This window comes from Scyliorhinus torazame, chromosome 17 (assembly GCF_047496885.1).
Source record: "Scyliorhinus torazame isolate Kashiwa2021f chromosome 17, sScyTor2.1, whole genome shotgun sequence".
Lineage (NCBI taxonomy): Eukaryota > Metazoa > Chordata > Chondrichthyes > Carcharhiniformes > Scyliorhinidae > Scyliorhinus > Scyliorhinus torazame.
The window spans coordinates 16,252,699-16,270,673 of record NC_092723.1 but is presented as its reverse complement, the minus strand read 5'-3'; the positions used below and the strand labels follow the sequence as shown (position 1 = coordinate 16,270,673).

General features: G+C 47.7%; 1 protein-coding gene across 3 annotated transcripts in view; it reads right to left on the bottom strand.

Annotated features, from left to right (window-relative positions):
- Nucleotides 1–17,975, bottom strand: part of cntn2 (contactin 2) — a 203,881-nt gene that overhangs the window by 78,557 nt on the left and 107,349 nt on the right. For all 3 annotated transcript variants that reach the window (XM_072480105.1, XM_072480107.1, XM_072480106.1), the window contains exons 3-6: nucleotides 16,518–16,662; nucleotides 12,045–12,220; nucleotides 10,538–10,633; nucleotides 5,961–6,170 (exon numbers count right to left, since the gene is read on the bottom strand). In XM_072480105.1, the coding sequence (XP_072336206.1) occupies nucleotides 5,961–6,170; nucleotides 10,538–10,633; nucleotides 12,045–12,220; nucleotides 16,518–16,662 (627 nt within the window). The remainder of the gene's footprint in view (nucleotides 1–5,960; nucleotides 6,171–10,537; nucleotides 10,634–12,044; nucleotides 12,221–16,517; nucleotides 16,663–17,975) is intronic.

Here is a 17,975-nt window from a genome sequence, read left to right as displayed (position 1 = left end):
TGCCGCACTTTTGATGTCCGACTTCTTTCAGAGAATTTATGTTCCATCTGTTTAGCTGGGTAACGTCACTGCTATCCACAGACATGGAGACAATGTTCTCTTTGCTACTTGCTTTCAGCTGATTATTTTCTATGTTCCTTCCACAGTCTGTATGGGATATCTTTGGCCAACAACAATGTGCATTTATATAGCACCTTTAACATAGCGAAATACGTATTACGGGAAGGCAGGCGGCTCGTACCCCCATCCCCACCCACCCCACTCTCAGAAGGAGTATCGGCTTGAAGCTTGCCTGGTTCTGTGCCAGCCCATCCTCGCAGCCATCGTGTGCTGCAGACTGGCTAAATTGGCAGGCAGTGGCAATTTCCACCGTTCGCTTGGAGAAACTCCCCAGGCCAAAGAAAATGGGAAAGGGCTGTTGGATAGCGGGGAGTTTTCGGCTCTACAGCCACCAAGAAACATCCCGCTAAACACATCCAAAACCAGACATAGATTTTTTTCCATTGAATCGTGCCCTCCAACTCTTCCTTTCTATTTAATCATTGTTATTCTTAACATAATTGCAGCCTGCATCTTTTTCTACAATGCAACAGAACCAAATACAGTGTATAATATATATCAAAAATGTACATATATATATATACATATATATGAATGATGTTTATGAATTAAGAAAATTTTCAGTAGCATACATGAAGAAAGGAGAAATTAAAGACTTGCATTTATATAGCGTCTTTCACAACCTCGGGATACCCCAAAGACTTTCACTGCCCATGAAGTACCTTTTGAAGTGTAAGCGCTGTTGTAAGTAGGCGACACAACAATTTGTGCATAGCAAGCTGCCGCAAGCAGTAATGTGATAGTGACCACATGATCTGTTTAGAGAGGTTGAGGGGTAAGTATTATGGCCAGGACTTTGGGGGGAACTTCCCTGCTCATCCACTTCTGTTTTCACCCTCCTTCAAAATAGTTTATGTCAATCTGAGAGAGCAGATGGAATCTTGGTTTAACATTTCATGAAAATGGCATAGCTGGTAGTTCAGAAGCCTTTTGGTCCTGCCCTGGAGATACCAGCTATGTAAATCAATTTAAACCAACACCCCTCCTCTCCCATAGATCTGGGGCGGGATTCTCCGACCCCCGCCGGGTCGGAGAATCGCCGGGGGGCGGCGTGAATCGTGCCCCTGCCGGCCGCCGAATTCTCCGGCACCGAATGTTCGGTGGGGGCAGGAAACGCGCCGCGCCGGTCGACGGCTCCCCCCCCCCACCCACGGCGATTCTCCGGCTCATGATGGGCCGAACCGCTGCTGTCATGCCAGTCCCGCCGACGTGAGTCAAACCACCTACCTTATCGGTGGGACTGGCGGCGCGGGCGGGCTCCAGGATCCTGGGGGGGCGCGGGGTGATCTGGTCCCGGGGGGTGCCCCCACGGTGGCCTGGCCCGCGATCAGGGCCCACCGATCCGTGGGCGGGCCTGTACCGTGGGGGCACTCTTTTACTCCACATCGGCCGTGTAGGTCTCCGCGATGGCCGACGCGTAGGTGACCCCCCTGCGCATGCGCAGGTTGACGTCAGCAGCCGCTGACGCTCCCGCGCATGCGCGGACTTCCACCGACCGGCGAAGTCCTTTCGGCCCCAACTGGCATGGCGCCAAAGGCCTTTCCTGCCAGCTGGCGGTGTGCCAACCACTTCAGCATGGGGCTAGCCCCTCAAGGTGAGGGCTTGGCCCCTAAAGGTGCGGAGAAATTAGCCGGGTAGGGGAGAATCCCGCCCCTGAGCTCTGTCCAGGCATCTCATATTATGCTGTAAGGTCCTTCCTGTTTATTTCCTTATTACCCCTTTCTATTCTTTTGATCCATTGATGATTAATGGACATGTGTCTTTAAGGCAAGCAGCCAGTATCTTTAATTCAATCAGAGGAATCCAGAAGTTACAGGAGAGATGACTTTGCTGGTTTGAACAGGAGACATCAGACTTGTCAGCACCAGAGAGAGAGATGGGTCGGGACACGGTTTGATTGATTGGCTGGTGGACAATGAATTGGCCCAAAATTGGCCGTATTTTCCTGGTGACAGGTGGTGATTGGATTATATCCCAGTGGAATGCTTTTCAGAGTTCCAAGGAATTCCAATGTTGATTCTGGCAGCCCCGGCGTAAGAACCTGCAAGCTCTCTCCAGAAAAGCTGCTGTGAGTGCTGTATTCCTGAAACTGCAGAGGACTAAATACAAACCACAAAGTTTGAAGAGAAGTAAGGTGCCTCTCCAGAAAATCTGTGAGTGCTGTATTTCTAAACTATAGAGAACTTGAAAGAATGAATGATTCAACAGTGAAGACGGCTACAGGCTGCAAACAGAGACTTTAACCTGCACACTTTCAGTAAAGAAAATTGTATTAAAAACCTGAAACAAAGACTCTTTCGTTCTTTCACTTATGATTTTTTACCCCTTTCCACCCCTCTGCGTTTGTCTGTCTTGTGTTTGTGTGTGTGTGTGTGTAGAGAGTGAGGGAAAAGTTAAAGTGTGGCATTAGGAGTTAGTTAATAGTTAACCAGTTGTATTTGCTCCATAGTTCATCAAAGTTCTTGTTATAAATAAACAGTAATTGTGATTACATTTACAAACCTGGTGACTGTAATTATTGGGCAGCCAAGAGCCAAAGACTTTGGGTATTTTTCTAAGAATTATTGGTTAATTCAATTATGTTGTTAATTCAATTATGGTGCTGGAATTGACCGTCCACTTGACTAGGGTGTCATAACAATGCTAACTGCAATAGAATTCTTATTAACACAATGAAGATGAACACTTGTTGGCCTAGGGTGCGAAGTGACAATCTGCTCAAATCTCATGGATGTAGATTCCTTGGAGGCAGCCCAGAGGCGGCTTACTGGATTGATACCTGGAATGAACAAGTTGTCTTGTGAGGAAAGGTCGGACAGACTGGGCTTGTTTCCACTGGAGTTTGGAAAGTGAGGGGTGGCTTGACTGAAGTGGAAAAGATCCTGAATGGTCTCAACACGGTAGACCTGGAAAGGTTGCTTCCTATTGTGGGTGAGCCCAGAACCAGGGGTTGCCTTTGTAGGACTGGGATGAGGAGATTGTTTTCTCTGAGAGGGTGTGTGATATTGGAACTCTGCCTCAGAGGGTAGTGAAAGTCAGGCCAATTGGCCTGATTCTGCTCCTATTTCGAATGTCCGTATATTGGTTTGCCCGGTGCTCATGGCAAATGGCCAAATCCCTGGCAAGTTATAGGAATAATTTATTCTATACAGTGTATGGTGGGTGAATGGACATGGAAGTGCCATAGCTTCTATCAGAGGCCATAGGATTTGTTCGGGGTGTCGGACCTTGCCATGCAGGTCCATAGAATCCACAGAATCCCTACAGTGCAGAACGAGGCCATTCAGCCCATTGAGTCTGCACCGACTCTCCGAAAGAGCACCCTACTTAAGCCCGCTCCCCCGTCCTGACCCGTAACTCCACCTAACTAGCATATCTTTGGACACTAAGGGGTAATTTTAGCATGACCAATCCATCTTTGGACATTGGGAGGAATCCGGAGTATCCCGAGGAAGCCCATGCAGTCACGTGGAGAACGTGCAAAGTCCGCACAGACATTCCCAAGGTCGGAATCGAACCCCGATCACTGCCACTGTGAGGGAACAGTGCTAACCACTGTACCACCACGAGAGGCCAAAGCTGGTGGGTGTGTTGGGGTGGGGTGGGACATACCTTGGCATGGAAAGGAGCATGATGAGGAGCTTATAATATTACATTTTAAAAGGTTCTCACATAAAAAACTTGGCTCACAGCCTCGCCTCATTGAAAACCTCGTCCAATTCCATGAAAACTGCGGAGTAATTGGACATGTCCCAGCAAGGGTGCCGACCAGGTTGGGAATGCGGACTTGCAACCCAAGCCAGCTGGCACCGTTTAAATGCCCTGTTTAAAATTGTAAACCCCAGGAATGGTATCAGGAATCCCGGAATCTGGTCCCGGCCGCCATTTGTAAAGGTGAAAATCCAGGTTATTGTGTCCAACGTTTAACAGCTGCCAAAATTTAAAACAATTAGGGACTTATTAAATGTTTCTGCATTCAGACCTCAGTTCAACTAATGGATGCTACCTAATGATCTTGTGTGTCTGTGGAAGAATCTGTTCCCTGCGCTTTGGAACGTGTTTGCATTCTGGAGCAGTGGGAATTCGGCCGCTGGAGATTCAAACTGCGGAATTTCTTAAAAGGCCTGCAAGACAATGTCCATCTCTAACACCAGGCTGACTGTCCTTTAGATATGGTGCCTGCTCCTGCCCAGCCATCAGCTGACGTGGACTTCTCAATGTCAAAGCTGCCCTCGCAACGGCATGCCCGCATCAATCACCCTCTTTCATGAATGCGCGACCATGTAATTGGGTTCGGCCGACTGCCACGGACCCGTGCCAGCTCCCTGTCAACTTCCAGGCCCACCAGCGGCTGCTGTGATGGTAAATCCAGCCCATCCTGACATCACCCCTCCCACCCACCCCTCTCACCCTCACGCCCCCACACTCCAGTCCAGGACAGCACTCACTTATGGCTGTGTATATACTATTCCTGGCCAGAATGTACATAATTGGATTGTCAGACCTGGAGACCTCATTGTTGTAAGTGATTGGTTTTACTTATATAATTTGTATGAAGTAACTATCCTCCACGAACTGCGTTTTGCTGGAAAGATCACCCTGCTTTTGTCAGCAGGTGTTGCTGTAGTTTCAGCCTCGAGCTCCGGTTGCTGTGATTTATGGAGACTCTGTTTAAATAGATGCTGTAGGTTGTTTGACAAATTAGACTCTGTTTGCTGAGTGAATGGACAGCTCCAAAATAGATTGCTTGTATGAGTAATGCTGTAAGCCTTGCTTCACCTCCAGTAAGCATTCTGGGCACTCTCAGTGAACGCTATCACATCACTAAATGATCGATTTACTAGGGGGCCAGTGGCAGAGTGCAGGAAGGTGTTTAACATTGGCTTTCCACCCTCCAGCTTCTTCTTATTTCTCTAGCAGCACACTCGAAGGGCTACGAAAATAACAACACCCGCTATTTGCTTAAAGCCACGGTATAATTGTTAGTTAAGGTTGACTTCAACATTCAGGCTTTGGTTTAGCGGACAGAGGAGGAAGATCCTTCAAGATTTGGGCAGCACGGTAGCAGTGTGGATAGCACAATTGCTTCATAGCTCCAGGGTCCCAGGTTCGATTCCGGCTTGGGTCACTGTCTGTGCGGAGTCTGCACATCCTCCCCGTGTGTGCGTGGGTTTCCTCCGGGTGCTCCGGTTTCCTCCCACAGTCCAAAGATGTGCAGGTTAGGTGGATTGACCATGATAAATTGCCCTTAGTGTCCAAAATTGCCCTTAGTATTGGGTGGGGTTACTAGGTTATGGGGATAGGGTGGAGGTGTGGACCTTGGGTACGGTGCTCTTTCCAAGAGCCGGTGCAGACACGCTGGGCCGAATGGCCTCCTTCTGCACTGTAAATTCTATGAATCCTCTGGCCCCACGTGACATGTTTCTGGGCAGTGAGAGGTGGCCCGCCTTGGGATCTTCTGGCCCCGCCAGTGCCAATGGAATTTCCCATTGGATCCACCCACCCGCCGTCGAGAAACCCACAGCGGGGGGTGGGATGCGCCATTGGCGGAAACAGCCGGAAGATCTCACCCGAATATTCCATAGCAACAGAAGGAAACCAGTCCATCCCTTCTACCATTCAGTTAGATGCCAGCCGGTATGCACCTTAACTCCGTCCACCTGTTTTGGTTATATAACCTTGCCGAACAAAAATCTATCAATCTCATCTGTCAATTTCGTTTTTAGTTCCATTGCTGGAACTCAGCAATGCTTTAACCTCAATGTGTGCCCACCGATTGAGACCACTAGCTAATAGGCCGCCACTGAACTGCTTTGTAGATAGAGGCTGAAGGGACTCACCCACAAACTGCACAGCCAGAGGAGCAGGCTTGCTGAAGACGCTGGTCGTGACGTAGTCAATGTGGCTGGTCAGGTAACAGGAGTAGGCGCCAGCATCTGAAGCCTTTACCTTGGCGATGTAGAGATTCCCTGTCACCTGCGAGATGAAGTGACGGTCGTCTGCCGATATGAAGTTTGGGATTTCGCCGATGAACCAACGATATGTGGGGCCTGGAGTGCAAATAAATATTAAAAGATAAATCAATCTATCTGTCAGGACTTGGGGCACATTATCGGAGGTTAACCATGTGGACCGGATCGACAGAATGAAAATGAAGTTGGGGAGAAGTTGTAAAATCATACAATCATCATGCCGGCACTGGCTCTGTGAAAGAACGATCCAGTTGGTATCCTACCTCAGCTCTTTCTCCACAGTCCTCCAGTTACTGCTCTTTTCGAGTATTTATCCTGTTCCCTTTTCTGCGTTTTACAAATCTGCTGCTGCCATCTTTTCCAGCAATGCATTCCAGATCATAACTGTAGCAGTGCTGCCCCTTTAAGGGGGCGGACCTGGTGGCCCATGTGAGCGGCTTGGGGCCAATCGCGTGGGAACGCACGAACCCCGGCCAATAGTGAGCAAGAGCGGGGCCCTGGGTGCAGGGGACGGGCAGTGTGGACCCCGGATCCGGAGAGCTGGGCCCATCCCCTCGTGTTCTGTGCCTGTATACATACCAGCTTTTCATTAATAAACCCCTTTGTTACCTCAAAGTGCCATCTCGAACCACCAGAATAACAGCTCACTGTCTTCAAACATTTCTCCTCTTGTCTTTACCAGCTCTGTTGCTAATTACCCCTCTCCTCGGTCACTGACCCCCTTGCCAGTGGAAACCGTTTCTCTCGATCTGCTCCATCAAAAACCTTCCTAACTTTGAACACCTCAATTAAATCTCCCTTTAACTCTCCATAAGTAATATTTGAATAGGAGATTGGGCAGCCCGGTAGCATTGTGGATAGCACAATTGCTTCACAGCTCCAGGGTCCCAGGTTCAATTCCGGCTTGGGTCACTGTCTGTGCGGAGTCTGCACATTCTCCCCGTGTCTGCGTGAGTTTCCTCCGGGTGCTCCGGTTTCCTCCCACAAGTCCACAGATGTGCAGGTTAGGTGGATTGGCCATGATAAATTGCCCTTAGTGTCCAAAATTGCCCTTAGTGTTGGGTGGAGGTGTTGACCTTGGGTATGGTGCTCTTTCCAAGAGCTGGTGCAGACTCGATGGGCCGAATGGCCTCCTTCTGCACTGTAAATTCTATGATAATCTATGAATAGTTAAAAATATCAAAATGTCAGTGACAAACAAATCCAATTAAGACTAAGAATGTCATGAAATTAGTATTGGAAGGGAAGGAAACGCTGCATATGCTGAAATCTGAAATGTGCGCTAATTACAGAATGCCAAAGGTGTGAATGTGATTTACAAGGACGATGCAGATGCCAGAACTGGGAGGTTGTGACGATCAGGAAAGATTGCTGGATCGCTTTTATTTTGAAAAGAGAAGTTTGATTGGTGACATGCTCCGGCCGGGCAGGGGCTACAAAAAATAGGGCGAATGCCTGTCCCACCATCTTCCCACCCACCCCTGAGCTCCCCCATAATGCCAGATATGGGGATCTGGAGGCAGCCCCCACCGCAAAATTGGAATCCCCCCTTCCTACCCATCTGCAACCTTACATCCACACACCCCCCTCCCACCCCCATCCCATCCCCCTCCCTGACCTGCACAAACCCTCCCTGCCGTAGACGCGAACGGCTGAAGTACCTTTTATCATAATAATAATCTTTATTATTGTCACAAGTAGGCTTGCATTAACACTGCAATGAAGTTACTGTGAAAAGCCCCCAGTCGCCACATTCCGGAGCCTGTTCGGGTACACTGAGGGAGAATTCAGAATGGCCAATTCAACTAACAAGCACGTCTTTCGGGACTTGTGGGAGGAAACCAGAGCACCCGGAGGTCACCCATGCAGACACGGGGAGAACGTGCAGACTCCGCACAGGCAGTGACGCAAGCCGGGAATCAAGCCTGGGACCCTGCCGCTGTGAAGCAACAGTGCTAACCACTGTGTTACCGTGCCGCCCTTCACTGTAGGCCTCTACGACTCTATGACCCCAGCCCTATCTAACTCCGGTGATCCATGGGCCTTCTTCCTCCTTCTTCTGTGGTTCTGGCAGTGGTACTAACACGCTATTGGCGCTGTGGCAACAGACTAGCCAGCCGGCAATTGAACTGGCCGGCAGCTCCTGGGGATTGGACTTCCTCGCCAGTGAGGGGCGAAGGCGTCACTCGGGTCTTGTTTAGCCCGCCCACTGCGCATTATGGCACGTAGCGGGTTAGCTCCATGGCGACTTTTCTTTTGGGTTGGGCGATTGCGGCTGCTCTGAGGTCTTTTTAGAATCATTATTAGGTTAGCTTTTGCGGAAGTACAAAAGTAGGGACCATGAATAGAAGATCGCCACTAATAGGTTCAGGAGAAATGTCTTGACCTGGGGAATGGTGAGAGTATTTCCCGACATTGGGAAATATGATTGACCTCAGGCACATAGACAATCACATTATCTCACTGTCGAGTCTGGGAGCTTTCTGTGCACAAATCGACTGGCATGTTTCCTACATCACAACGGTGACTACATTTCAAAATGTAGTGCATTGGCTGTAAACCGCTTTGGGGCGTCTTGAGGTCATTGAAAGTGCCTTATAAAGACAGGCCTTTCTTACTTTTTAAACAAGGAGCAATCGAAAGAGTTAACACTGAGTGCCCTCAGCGGATGTTACAGCAAATCACTGCAAAAAGAAAAAGACCTTTGTACCTTTGTTGCTGTGGCTAATCACATGAGCAGTGCTATTGATTCGGAGTGACTCAATAAACCCAATGGTGTGTTCTGTGCCTGGGTTTCTAGATTTCACTGTTTTTTGGTACACGGTGGGTGGAGCGCGTGGGGCTTTCTCTGTTTGTAATTAAGGCCGCTGGCTTCTGGTCACTGTCCAGACATTATTTCTGTAGCTCTCACATTTGTTCCCAAGAACAGATGGACTGCACTGTGAGTGATTTGCTGAGGAATCTGGGTGAATGGGCCACGGATCTTAGTGCAGAGTGTTGGCAAAGTTGAAAAGCGCAGGGAGGAGAACAAATAGGCAAACAGTGAGATGAATTTTCCGAGAGACTAGGTTTAGGTTTTGTGAATGTCAGAGTGGCACCCTTATCTCCGAGTCAGTAAGTATGGGTTCAAGCCCTGCTTGGGTGTAAGCCGAGGGTGATGCTTCCAGGACACAACTGAGGGAGTGCTACACTGTCAGCGGTGCTTTCTTTCAGATGAGGCATTAAACCAAGGCCCCACTTGTCCTCTCAGGTGGACGTAAAAAGATGCTGTGGTATTATAGGCAAGAAGATCTGGGGAGTTCTGGTCAATGTTGATGTTATTCCACGGTCTAGATAGATTTTGCAGGTTGCAGCCTCCCCTTTTACTATTTGAAGGGGCTGATCTTACAATTTTTGGCTGCGCGTCAGAACCACACTCACCCAGTGCGGAGCGGGCATGGGCAGATTCGAGGTCACTCTTGTAGCTTTGCTCCTGGGCCAGGTCAAGATGGCCATTAACCGATCCAGGCAGTGGGCCATGGAGGTGGGGGGGGGGGGGCTTGGGGGAGCCTTTCGACCTGATTGACTGCTTGCCTCTCTTAAATGGCTACATTCACGTCGGGGTACCCCTGGCGAAGGAGCATGCGGTACCTGCTGGTATGCTCGAGGGGCTTTCCAGGACTGGTGACAACCACTGGGACTTGAGTGTTTCATCAGCCCCCGAGACAACATTTCAATTTGAGTAGTGATGCGACCATCAATTCACACGAGACGATTAGTAGAAGTGAACAGTGGTTTTAATAAGCTAGATCTGTGCCTGCCCTGCGACCGCTCTGTACTGAGTGCCGCCTACATGCTGCAGATCTATATACCACCCCCGAGGGGGCGGAGCCACAGGCGGAGCCCACAAGGGCATCAACATAATACAATACAATACAGCGGTGAATTGTAGCAGCAAGACGTTCACCACAAGTAGTTAAGTTTCCTTTAACGTTTTTGCCTTTTGCCTGCCCTGTCAATTAGTTTATTTTAGTTGATTTACTGTCGCTTTAAAAGAGTGACACTGAGTGGGTTGGCAGATCGAAGGCAGCCCAAATGTTGAAAATGGAGGAGTTATCAAGGAAAGGATTTATGTCTAGTTTCATACTTCACCATCTGGATTGGGAATCATTGATCGGTCAAGATCTATTTCTCAGCTAACATCACAAAAGAAAGATGATGGCAATGCTGTTTGTGAGAGATGGATAAAGATTGGTTGCTGTGTTTCATACATCACCGCAGACACTTTATCTTCAGAGTGTCCTGCGAAAGGTGTTACATATGTAAGATGTCCTTTCTTTGAGAGCCTCAAGCCTGAGGGAGGAAGGGAAGACTGGGGGGAGGGAAGGAGTTTGACGGTTTTGATTGGTCTTAAACATTTATATTGAAATGAAACAACGCAACGGAACACGGAATGATGTGATTACCTGGATAATGCGGGGGTGCGTTACAAGGAAGCATTAATCCGGTCCCTTCAGTCACTCTTACCAGGTCCCTCTCTTCTGTTGAAAACTGCGACAGATCTAACAATAGAAATAGTGAACAGATTAAATGGGGAGGGTGGGGAGGAGGGTATAACTGAGAGATTTCAGAAAATAATAAGACGATGCATTTCACTTTCAACTCTGAAAATTGTCCTTAATCGGCCACAACTCTCGCCAAAGCTTTTAAATGTTCTGAAAGAAGGATTTGTTTTCAGGCTCACGATGAACCCATTACCTTATGGTGGCAGGAGTGGGCTGGTGGGCAATAACCCATCAGCACTGTGGCAAAGATACAAGTTGGCACTTTTGCAGACTATCATTAACACCGTAACATTATCAGCTAACACAAGGCAGGAGGTGGAGCCTCTCTCACATTCCATGGTCGCTTATTCCCTATTTGTAAGAAAAGTAAGGTAGAAAATTACCTTCCAATAAACATCCATATCTATGCTCAGTGTGACTTGTGGATATTTTAGAACTAGGCTAAGGGCGTGGAATTTAATAGAGGGGAAATTGAATGCCTAGCTGGGAGAGTGCCTCCTGGGAATTGACCTGAGGACGAGAATGATCTTGTTTCATATCAGCCCTTTCGCAGCCAGTGGTGAGAAAGATTCCAGGTCATCAGAATGGGTAGGGTTCAAAACAATCTAAATTTGGGAAAGAAATGGAAGTTTTCCCCGATTACTGCAAACCCAATAATCTGAAAGACCTTTGACCACCGAATCTTTGGGCCCTGTTTTATTTCCGGGCCCGGAGGCGAGCCAGGATCTAGATGCCAGAATTCTGCCAACACGATTTTGCAGCAACTGCAGAAGTTGTAGGAAAACTGGCCCATGGTGGACTTGTCCACACCGTACAATACAGTCAGGAGCTGGGACTCTCCAGGCAGGTGAATCGGAGGCGAAGACCCTTATTCTGGGGCTGGATTAGCACAGTGGACTAAACGGCTGGCTTGTAATGCAGAACAATGCCAGCAGCGCAGGTTCAATTCCCGTACCGGCCTCCCCGAACAGGCGCCGGAATGTGGCGACTAGGGGCTTTTCACAGCAACTTCATTGAAGCCTACTTGTGACAATAAGCGATTATTATTATTATTTTTCTCCCACTCCAAGGGCCACCTCCGCAGGCAGGATTATCCAGGCCCGCCAAAGTCAATGAACGTTTGAACAACCCACCACATTCTGTGGCCCCCACCCCCACCACCACTGGGCCGTAACATTCCGCCCCAAGTCTTCATTCATTGTGATAATAATGTAGTCTGGCATAGGCATGACAAGGAACAGCATCACAATGAGGAATTTCACTTTGATCTGCTTCTTAGTTGCTTTAAATTGAATTCAGAATTCATTATTATCTCTTACTCTCATCATACATTTATACTTTATAATTAGGGGACTAATAGGAGGCAGAGGAATCCCCGAACATAGGTACCAACGACTGAAAAACTCACAGCCAAAACGAAGGAAAGCCTCTTTACTGATGACGGTCCCAATTGAGTTAGTTGCCAGGCACTGATAGGATCCAGGGTCTTTGGACCGTGTTGGGTTACTGATCACCAGATTCCCTCCAACCAGACTGTACCGACGATCCCCTTCGATGTTAACATCTGTCCCATTGACTTTCCACCTGTCAGGAGAAATGATGCCAGAGAACCAGATAATTAGACTCGTTCTTCCGGACAATAGATAGCCTTGCAAAAAAAAAAAAATCTTTGATTAACACTTTATCCAATTATTACAACATTGCGAAGAGCGAAAACCGGTTGCATTCATGGAGTTCCATAGAGTTAAAGCCATTCCAATATAACCTCGTTATTTAGCTTTTCAATTAAGACCATAAGACCATAAGACATAGGAGTGGAAGTAAGGCCACTCGGCCCATCGAGTCCACTCCACCATTCAATCATGGCTGATTTCAACTCCATTTACCCGCTCACTCTCCATAGCCCTTAATTCCTCGAGAAATCAAGAATTTATCAACTTCTGTCTTGAAGACACTCAACGTCCCGGCCTCCACCGCCCTCTGTGGCAATGAATTCCACAGACCCACCACTCTCTGGCTGAAGAAATTTCTCCTCATCTCTGTTCTAAAGTGACTCCCTTTTATTCTAAGGCTGTGCGCCCCGGGTCCTAGTCTCCCCTGTTAATGGAAACAACTCCCCTACATCCACCCTATCTAAGCCATTCATTATCTTGTAATGAATTGACCAAATGTGTTCCAATTCTTCCCATTGTATGGGATTCAAGTGGATTCAATTACTTTCCATTTCAGAAAGCTCTTGAAATAAATGAAACACATTTATACCAAAACTGAATCAGGAATGGTTTTCCAATTACAGACAGCCTGCTAATTGTAAAGTGGAGACGGATGTTTACATGGGAACTGATCTCGGAAACGCCTCGAGGCTCTTCACACACGGTAAATAACTTTGATAGCTGCCATGTGGACAAAGCTGGCAAATGCGTTTTCTGTAACCTACAGCCAGGGAGTCTTGGAAATATAATGCTGGTTTGAGTGAGTTCACATGCATTACAATGGAAAGCAACGTGGAGTTGATTGGTTCAATAGGAATTTAACTCAATGGTAATAGGTGGCAAATCTATAGAAAGGTTGTGACCACACCAGAAATCTGAGCAATGGGAATTGGCACAAGGGGAGCTGGGTTATACGCTGAGGGCGGACTCCAGGCCCCCCCCAGCTTAAATCTCAGGTGGGAGCCTGCCTCCACAAGGTTGGCTCGGCCCATTGAACTTTTCTGGGCGACGGCCCTTTAATTAGTATGAGATTCCAGCCAATCAGAGGGTCAGTTACCATGGTCGGTATTGCAGGATGGCCGGGGAGGAAGAGGAACCTTAGATGCCACCAAACCTGGGTAAGCCTGGGACCTGGTCGGGGCTAGGTTGGCAGGCCCTGGTGAGAGGTTGGGGTGGGTGAGGGCATGTTAGATAAGTCAGGGAGGAGGGTAGATGTGGGAAGACGTAACTGTGTGGGGGAGGGGGTAGGCTATAATTGGCACAGGGGTTCTGGGAAGGAGGTAACCACCCCCTTTCAGTGACCGATAGCTGCAAAGAGATATAGATAGGTTACGTGAGTGGGCAAAGATCTGGCAAATGGATTATAATGTGGGAAAATGTGAAGTTATAATGTCGGCAGAATAAAACATTTCATATTATCTAAATGGTGAGAGATTGCAGAGCTCTGAGATGCAGAGGGATCTGGGTGTCTTAGTACATGAATTGCAGGTACCGTGAATAATTATGAATGCTAATAAAATTTTATAATTTATTGCAAGAGGAATCGAATACAAAAGTAGGGAGGTTATGCTTCAGTTTTACAGGGACATTGTTGAGATCACATCTGGAGTTCTGTGCACAGTATTGGTCTCCTTATTAAAGGAAGGATGTAAATGCACTGAAGCAGTTCAGGAAAGATTAACAGACTATTCCCTGGAATGGGTGAGTGGTCTTGTGAGGAAAGGTTGGAGAGGTTAGCTTCGTACCCGCTGGAGTTCAGAAGACTAAGAGGCGACTTGCTAAGAACCTTTAAGATTCGGAGGGGTATTGACAGGGTGGATGTGGAGAGGAGGTTTCCTCTTGTGGGAGGATCTAGAACGAGGGGGTCACTGCTTAAAAATAAGGAGTCGTCCATTTGAAACGGAGGTGAGGCGGAATGAAATGAAAGAAAAGCGCTTATTGTCACAAGTAGGCTTCAAATGAAGTTACTGTGAAAAGCCCCTAGTCGCCACATTCCGGCGCCTGTTCGGGGAGGCTGGTACAGGAATTGAACCCGTGCTGCTGGCCTGCCTTGGTCTGCCTTAAAAGCCAGCTCTTTAGCCCAGTGTGCTAAACCAGCCCCAGTTTCTCTCCTCTCTGATGGTCATGAGTCTTCGGAACTTTCTTCCTGAAGCAGAGTCTTTGAATATTTTTAAGGCAGAGCTGAATAGATTGTTGATGTGCAAGGGGGTGACAGGTTATCGTGGAAGGTTGAGGATGCAAACAGATCAGCCATGATTTTATGATTTTATTAAATGGCGGAGAGGCTCGAGGGCTGGGTAGGAGCTCGAGCTCCTAATTCGTATGTTCGTAAGCTAAACCTGCCGAAGAACACGCTGGACACATGCCTCTCCTGCTGATGCCATATCAGCATGGCGGTGAAATGAGTCCCAATTCAGAGCATTATTCGCTAACTTAAGGGCCTTAATCTGGCCACAGACCAGTGACCACACCCCACACCCCCTCTGATACCCTGCCCAAATCGTCGTGGGGCTGGGGGCGAGGCTGGAATCGGTCAGCACGGAGCTCTAACTTATGGGTTCACCTGACTGTTTCCCAGCCTGCAGGTGGCCCGAAATGTTCATCTTGAGAAGTCTGCAGAAAGTGAATGAAAATAAGTGTAGGAACTGCGTGCAGAGGTAGTGATCAGTGTGTGGAACTCAGGCTAGGCAAGTGAAGGAAACATGGGAGCTTTTCACATTGCAAGTTATATGTGCTCATACTGAACGTATTATAAGTTGTGGTGAATACAGGAATTTTAGATATACATTGTATATACAGGCCGAAGGGCCTGTTCCTGTGCTGTATTGTTCTTTGTTCTTTGTAATATTTATATCTGGTGCAGTAATGGTTAACAGCCTGGGCTCGTGCGTGTGTCCTTACTGCAGTATGGTTTCTAAAAATCCTGGCTTCAAAGACAGACACTGCAGCCGCAGAAGGGGTAATTAAAGCATCGTAAGTGTAGGATCATCATTTATTCCAACTGCCTGTAGTGTTTGCCTAAATAGGGCTAATCAAATTTTATTTATAGAATGAAAGTTCCCTGGGGTTTAGATAATTGTGGGGTTGTGGTTAGCCTTAGTAAGATGGTCATAAACCAGCTAGTGGGATAGAGATGATGTAGTTAATGGGAGGAGTCTGGTGTTGAGTTTCAGTTTAGATTTTGCCAGATGCTGGGAAGTAAAACAATTGCTTGACACAGGCAACAATCTGCAGGCTGGTTCCTGAAGGATTTCTCTCTCTCTCAAAACAGTTTCTCCAAGACATGTCTATACAGCAAGTATTTCTGTGTTTGCCAACTGTATTTAAAAGTGGATTTTGACCTGAGATATGTTTTGCATGATTAGAGATAAAAGATACCAGTTAAGAGTTGAAGTGTTTCATTTTATTGTTAAGGGTCATTTAACTAGCAATTGCAAGCTATTGCTTGTATGATGTTAAAGTTAGTTTAATACAGTGTTAGTAATAAAGTTTGTTTTAATATACCATATCCAAATTTGTGCACGTAATCACTCCTGGAGAGAGATATCCTTTCCTCATAGTCTTAAAAAAATTAAAATAAAATGTTGGGGTTTCTGTCTGGTACCCTAGCAACTGTTGGGGTCTGATCTGGGATTGCAATAAATTGGGGATTCTGATATTAGACTATAAGACATAGGAGCAGATGTAGGCCATTTGGCCCATCGAGTCTGCTCCGCCATTCATGACTGATATGTGTGATAATCTAATATTATGGCATAGTGTCGAATTTTGCTTTCTAACCCTCCTATGAAGCACACTGGGTTGTGTTATTATGTTAATTGTGCTATCTAAATATATGTTGTCATTAATGATTGATTAATCATTCAAAATATGACACTTGAACTCGATGTTTGCTGGCCAGGACTTTGACTAATTGCAGCCAAGGAAGATCAATGGACTGAAGTTACAGATCAGCCCAAACTCTTTGAATGATGGAATAGGATCGAGGGGATGAATGGCCTGCGTCAGTCCCAATGATCCTGTGATATGGAGTCACACCTCTTATAAAATAAATGATTTCCTATGCAAGCAATCTCAAGTGCCCAGACCAATATAAGCAAATGTTCAGCCCTGCTTGAACAGCACTTGTTTAGCACTAAGATTTCTTGAGCAAGCAAATTGCGCACTACCTATATTTAGGCTGAGGGCTGGCTCGTACGTGGCAGTTCAATGTCACCCTCCCTTCAGTCGAACCTTCGGGATACAGGGTGTTTTTTGGCTGCTCTTCAAACACTGGCCCGAAATCCCCTTTCACGCTTTGGACAGCAGCCCAGTCTGTAACAGAGAAACAAAACACATCAGTTCTCAAGCTGTCAGCATTGTGTTTATATCTATCTTCTCCTCTGAGAGAGCCGACAGAGCTCACTGCTGTCTCCACAGTATTAGCACTTCAGTCAACCATTGAAATCATGTGTGCATAAAAACGGTGGACCCGATACTCGCAGAAAATGACAAAGTGCCATTGTGGGCGGGTTTGACGGGCTGATTCGTGCCGAGTGTTTGGGCGCAATCTAGATCTGCAGTCATCGACATTTAATCATTTGTTTGGAGCTTGGGGAATTTCTCACCTGTAAATCCCGTGCTTAGAATATTTTTCCGCACTGGGGAACTAAATTCGCCGGCAAGACCAGCTCCACAGAGATGGGGGCGCCATTTTTAAAAGGTATCCAGATCCCAAAGTGAGGTTGAGGGTCCCCAACCCATGAACATCATGACCCCCGCCTGCCACGGACGTGGGCAACACCCCCAACCCTTGACTACCCATTACTAAAAACTTGCTTGACTCCGCCCGTCTCCCCCCACCACCCTGGCATGAGGGTGACCTGGCCCCACACTGGCATTGGGGCATTGTCCCCTCCACCCCCCAAGTGAGCAGACCCCCAATGGGGCCGCTGCAGGCCCTTCCCCCCATCTTTCAGCACCCCCTTTCAGTAACCCACTTGAAACCCGCCCTCATTATCAGGACATCTCCCCTTCATCCCTCTACCCTTCATACTTCCCCTTTCATGGGCACAGTCCACTCTCAGGCTCCGCCCCTTGGCAGTGCCCCCAGGTATGCCAACCTGGCACCCCCACTGACAAGGTGCCCGGTTGGCACTGCCTGGGTGCCTGTGGCACTGCCCTGCCCTGTCCCCGACAACCCAGGGGGCTCCAATGGCCTCCTAGCCCCACCAGCGAGGCCATCATGTCTGATGTCTATTTGAGGAGACCAGAGGCCTCACTGGCGTGACTGGTGACTATCGAGAACCGGGAGAATGCGACCTGAAACGGTCTACGCATATCTATATGAGCCTAATGTCTCATTTAAATATGATTATCTGTATCACGCGCAGTGAGGGAGTGATCCAAATCCCGGCGGGTGTAATGAGTTGGGTGCATTGCGATTGGATCGGCGTCCCTGCCCAGCGTAAGACCCAATTTGGGCCTCGCCCAATGTGCACCCGGCTCAGCGGGCTGGCGAAACACCGGCCAGTGTCTTCAAAATGGACCACGATGCAGGGATTCTGGAATAATTTCTTAATATGGAAATTGAGGTCATTAGCAAAAGAGTAAGCGAGGAAGATGAGGAGAATTTGTTTTGTTATGAT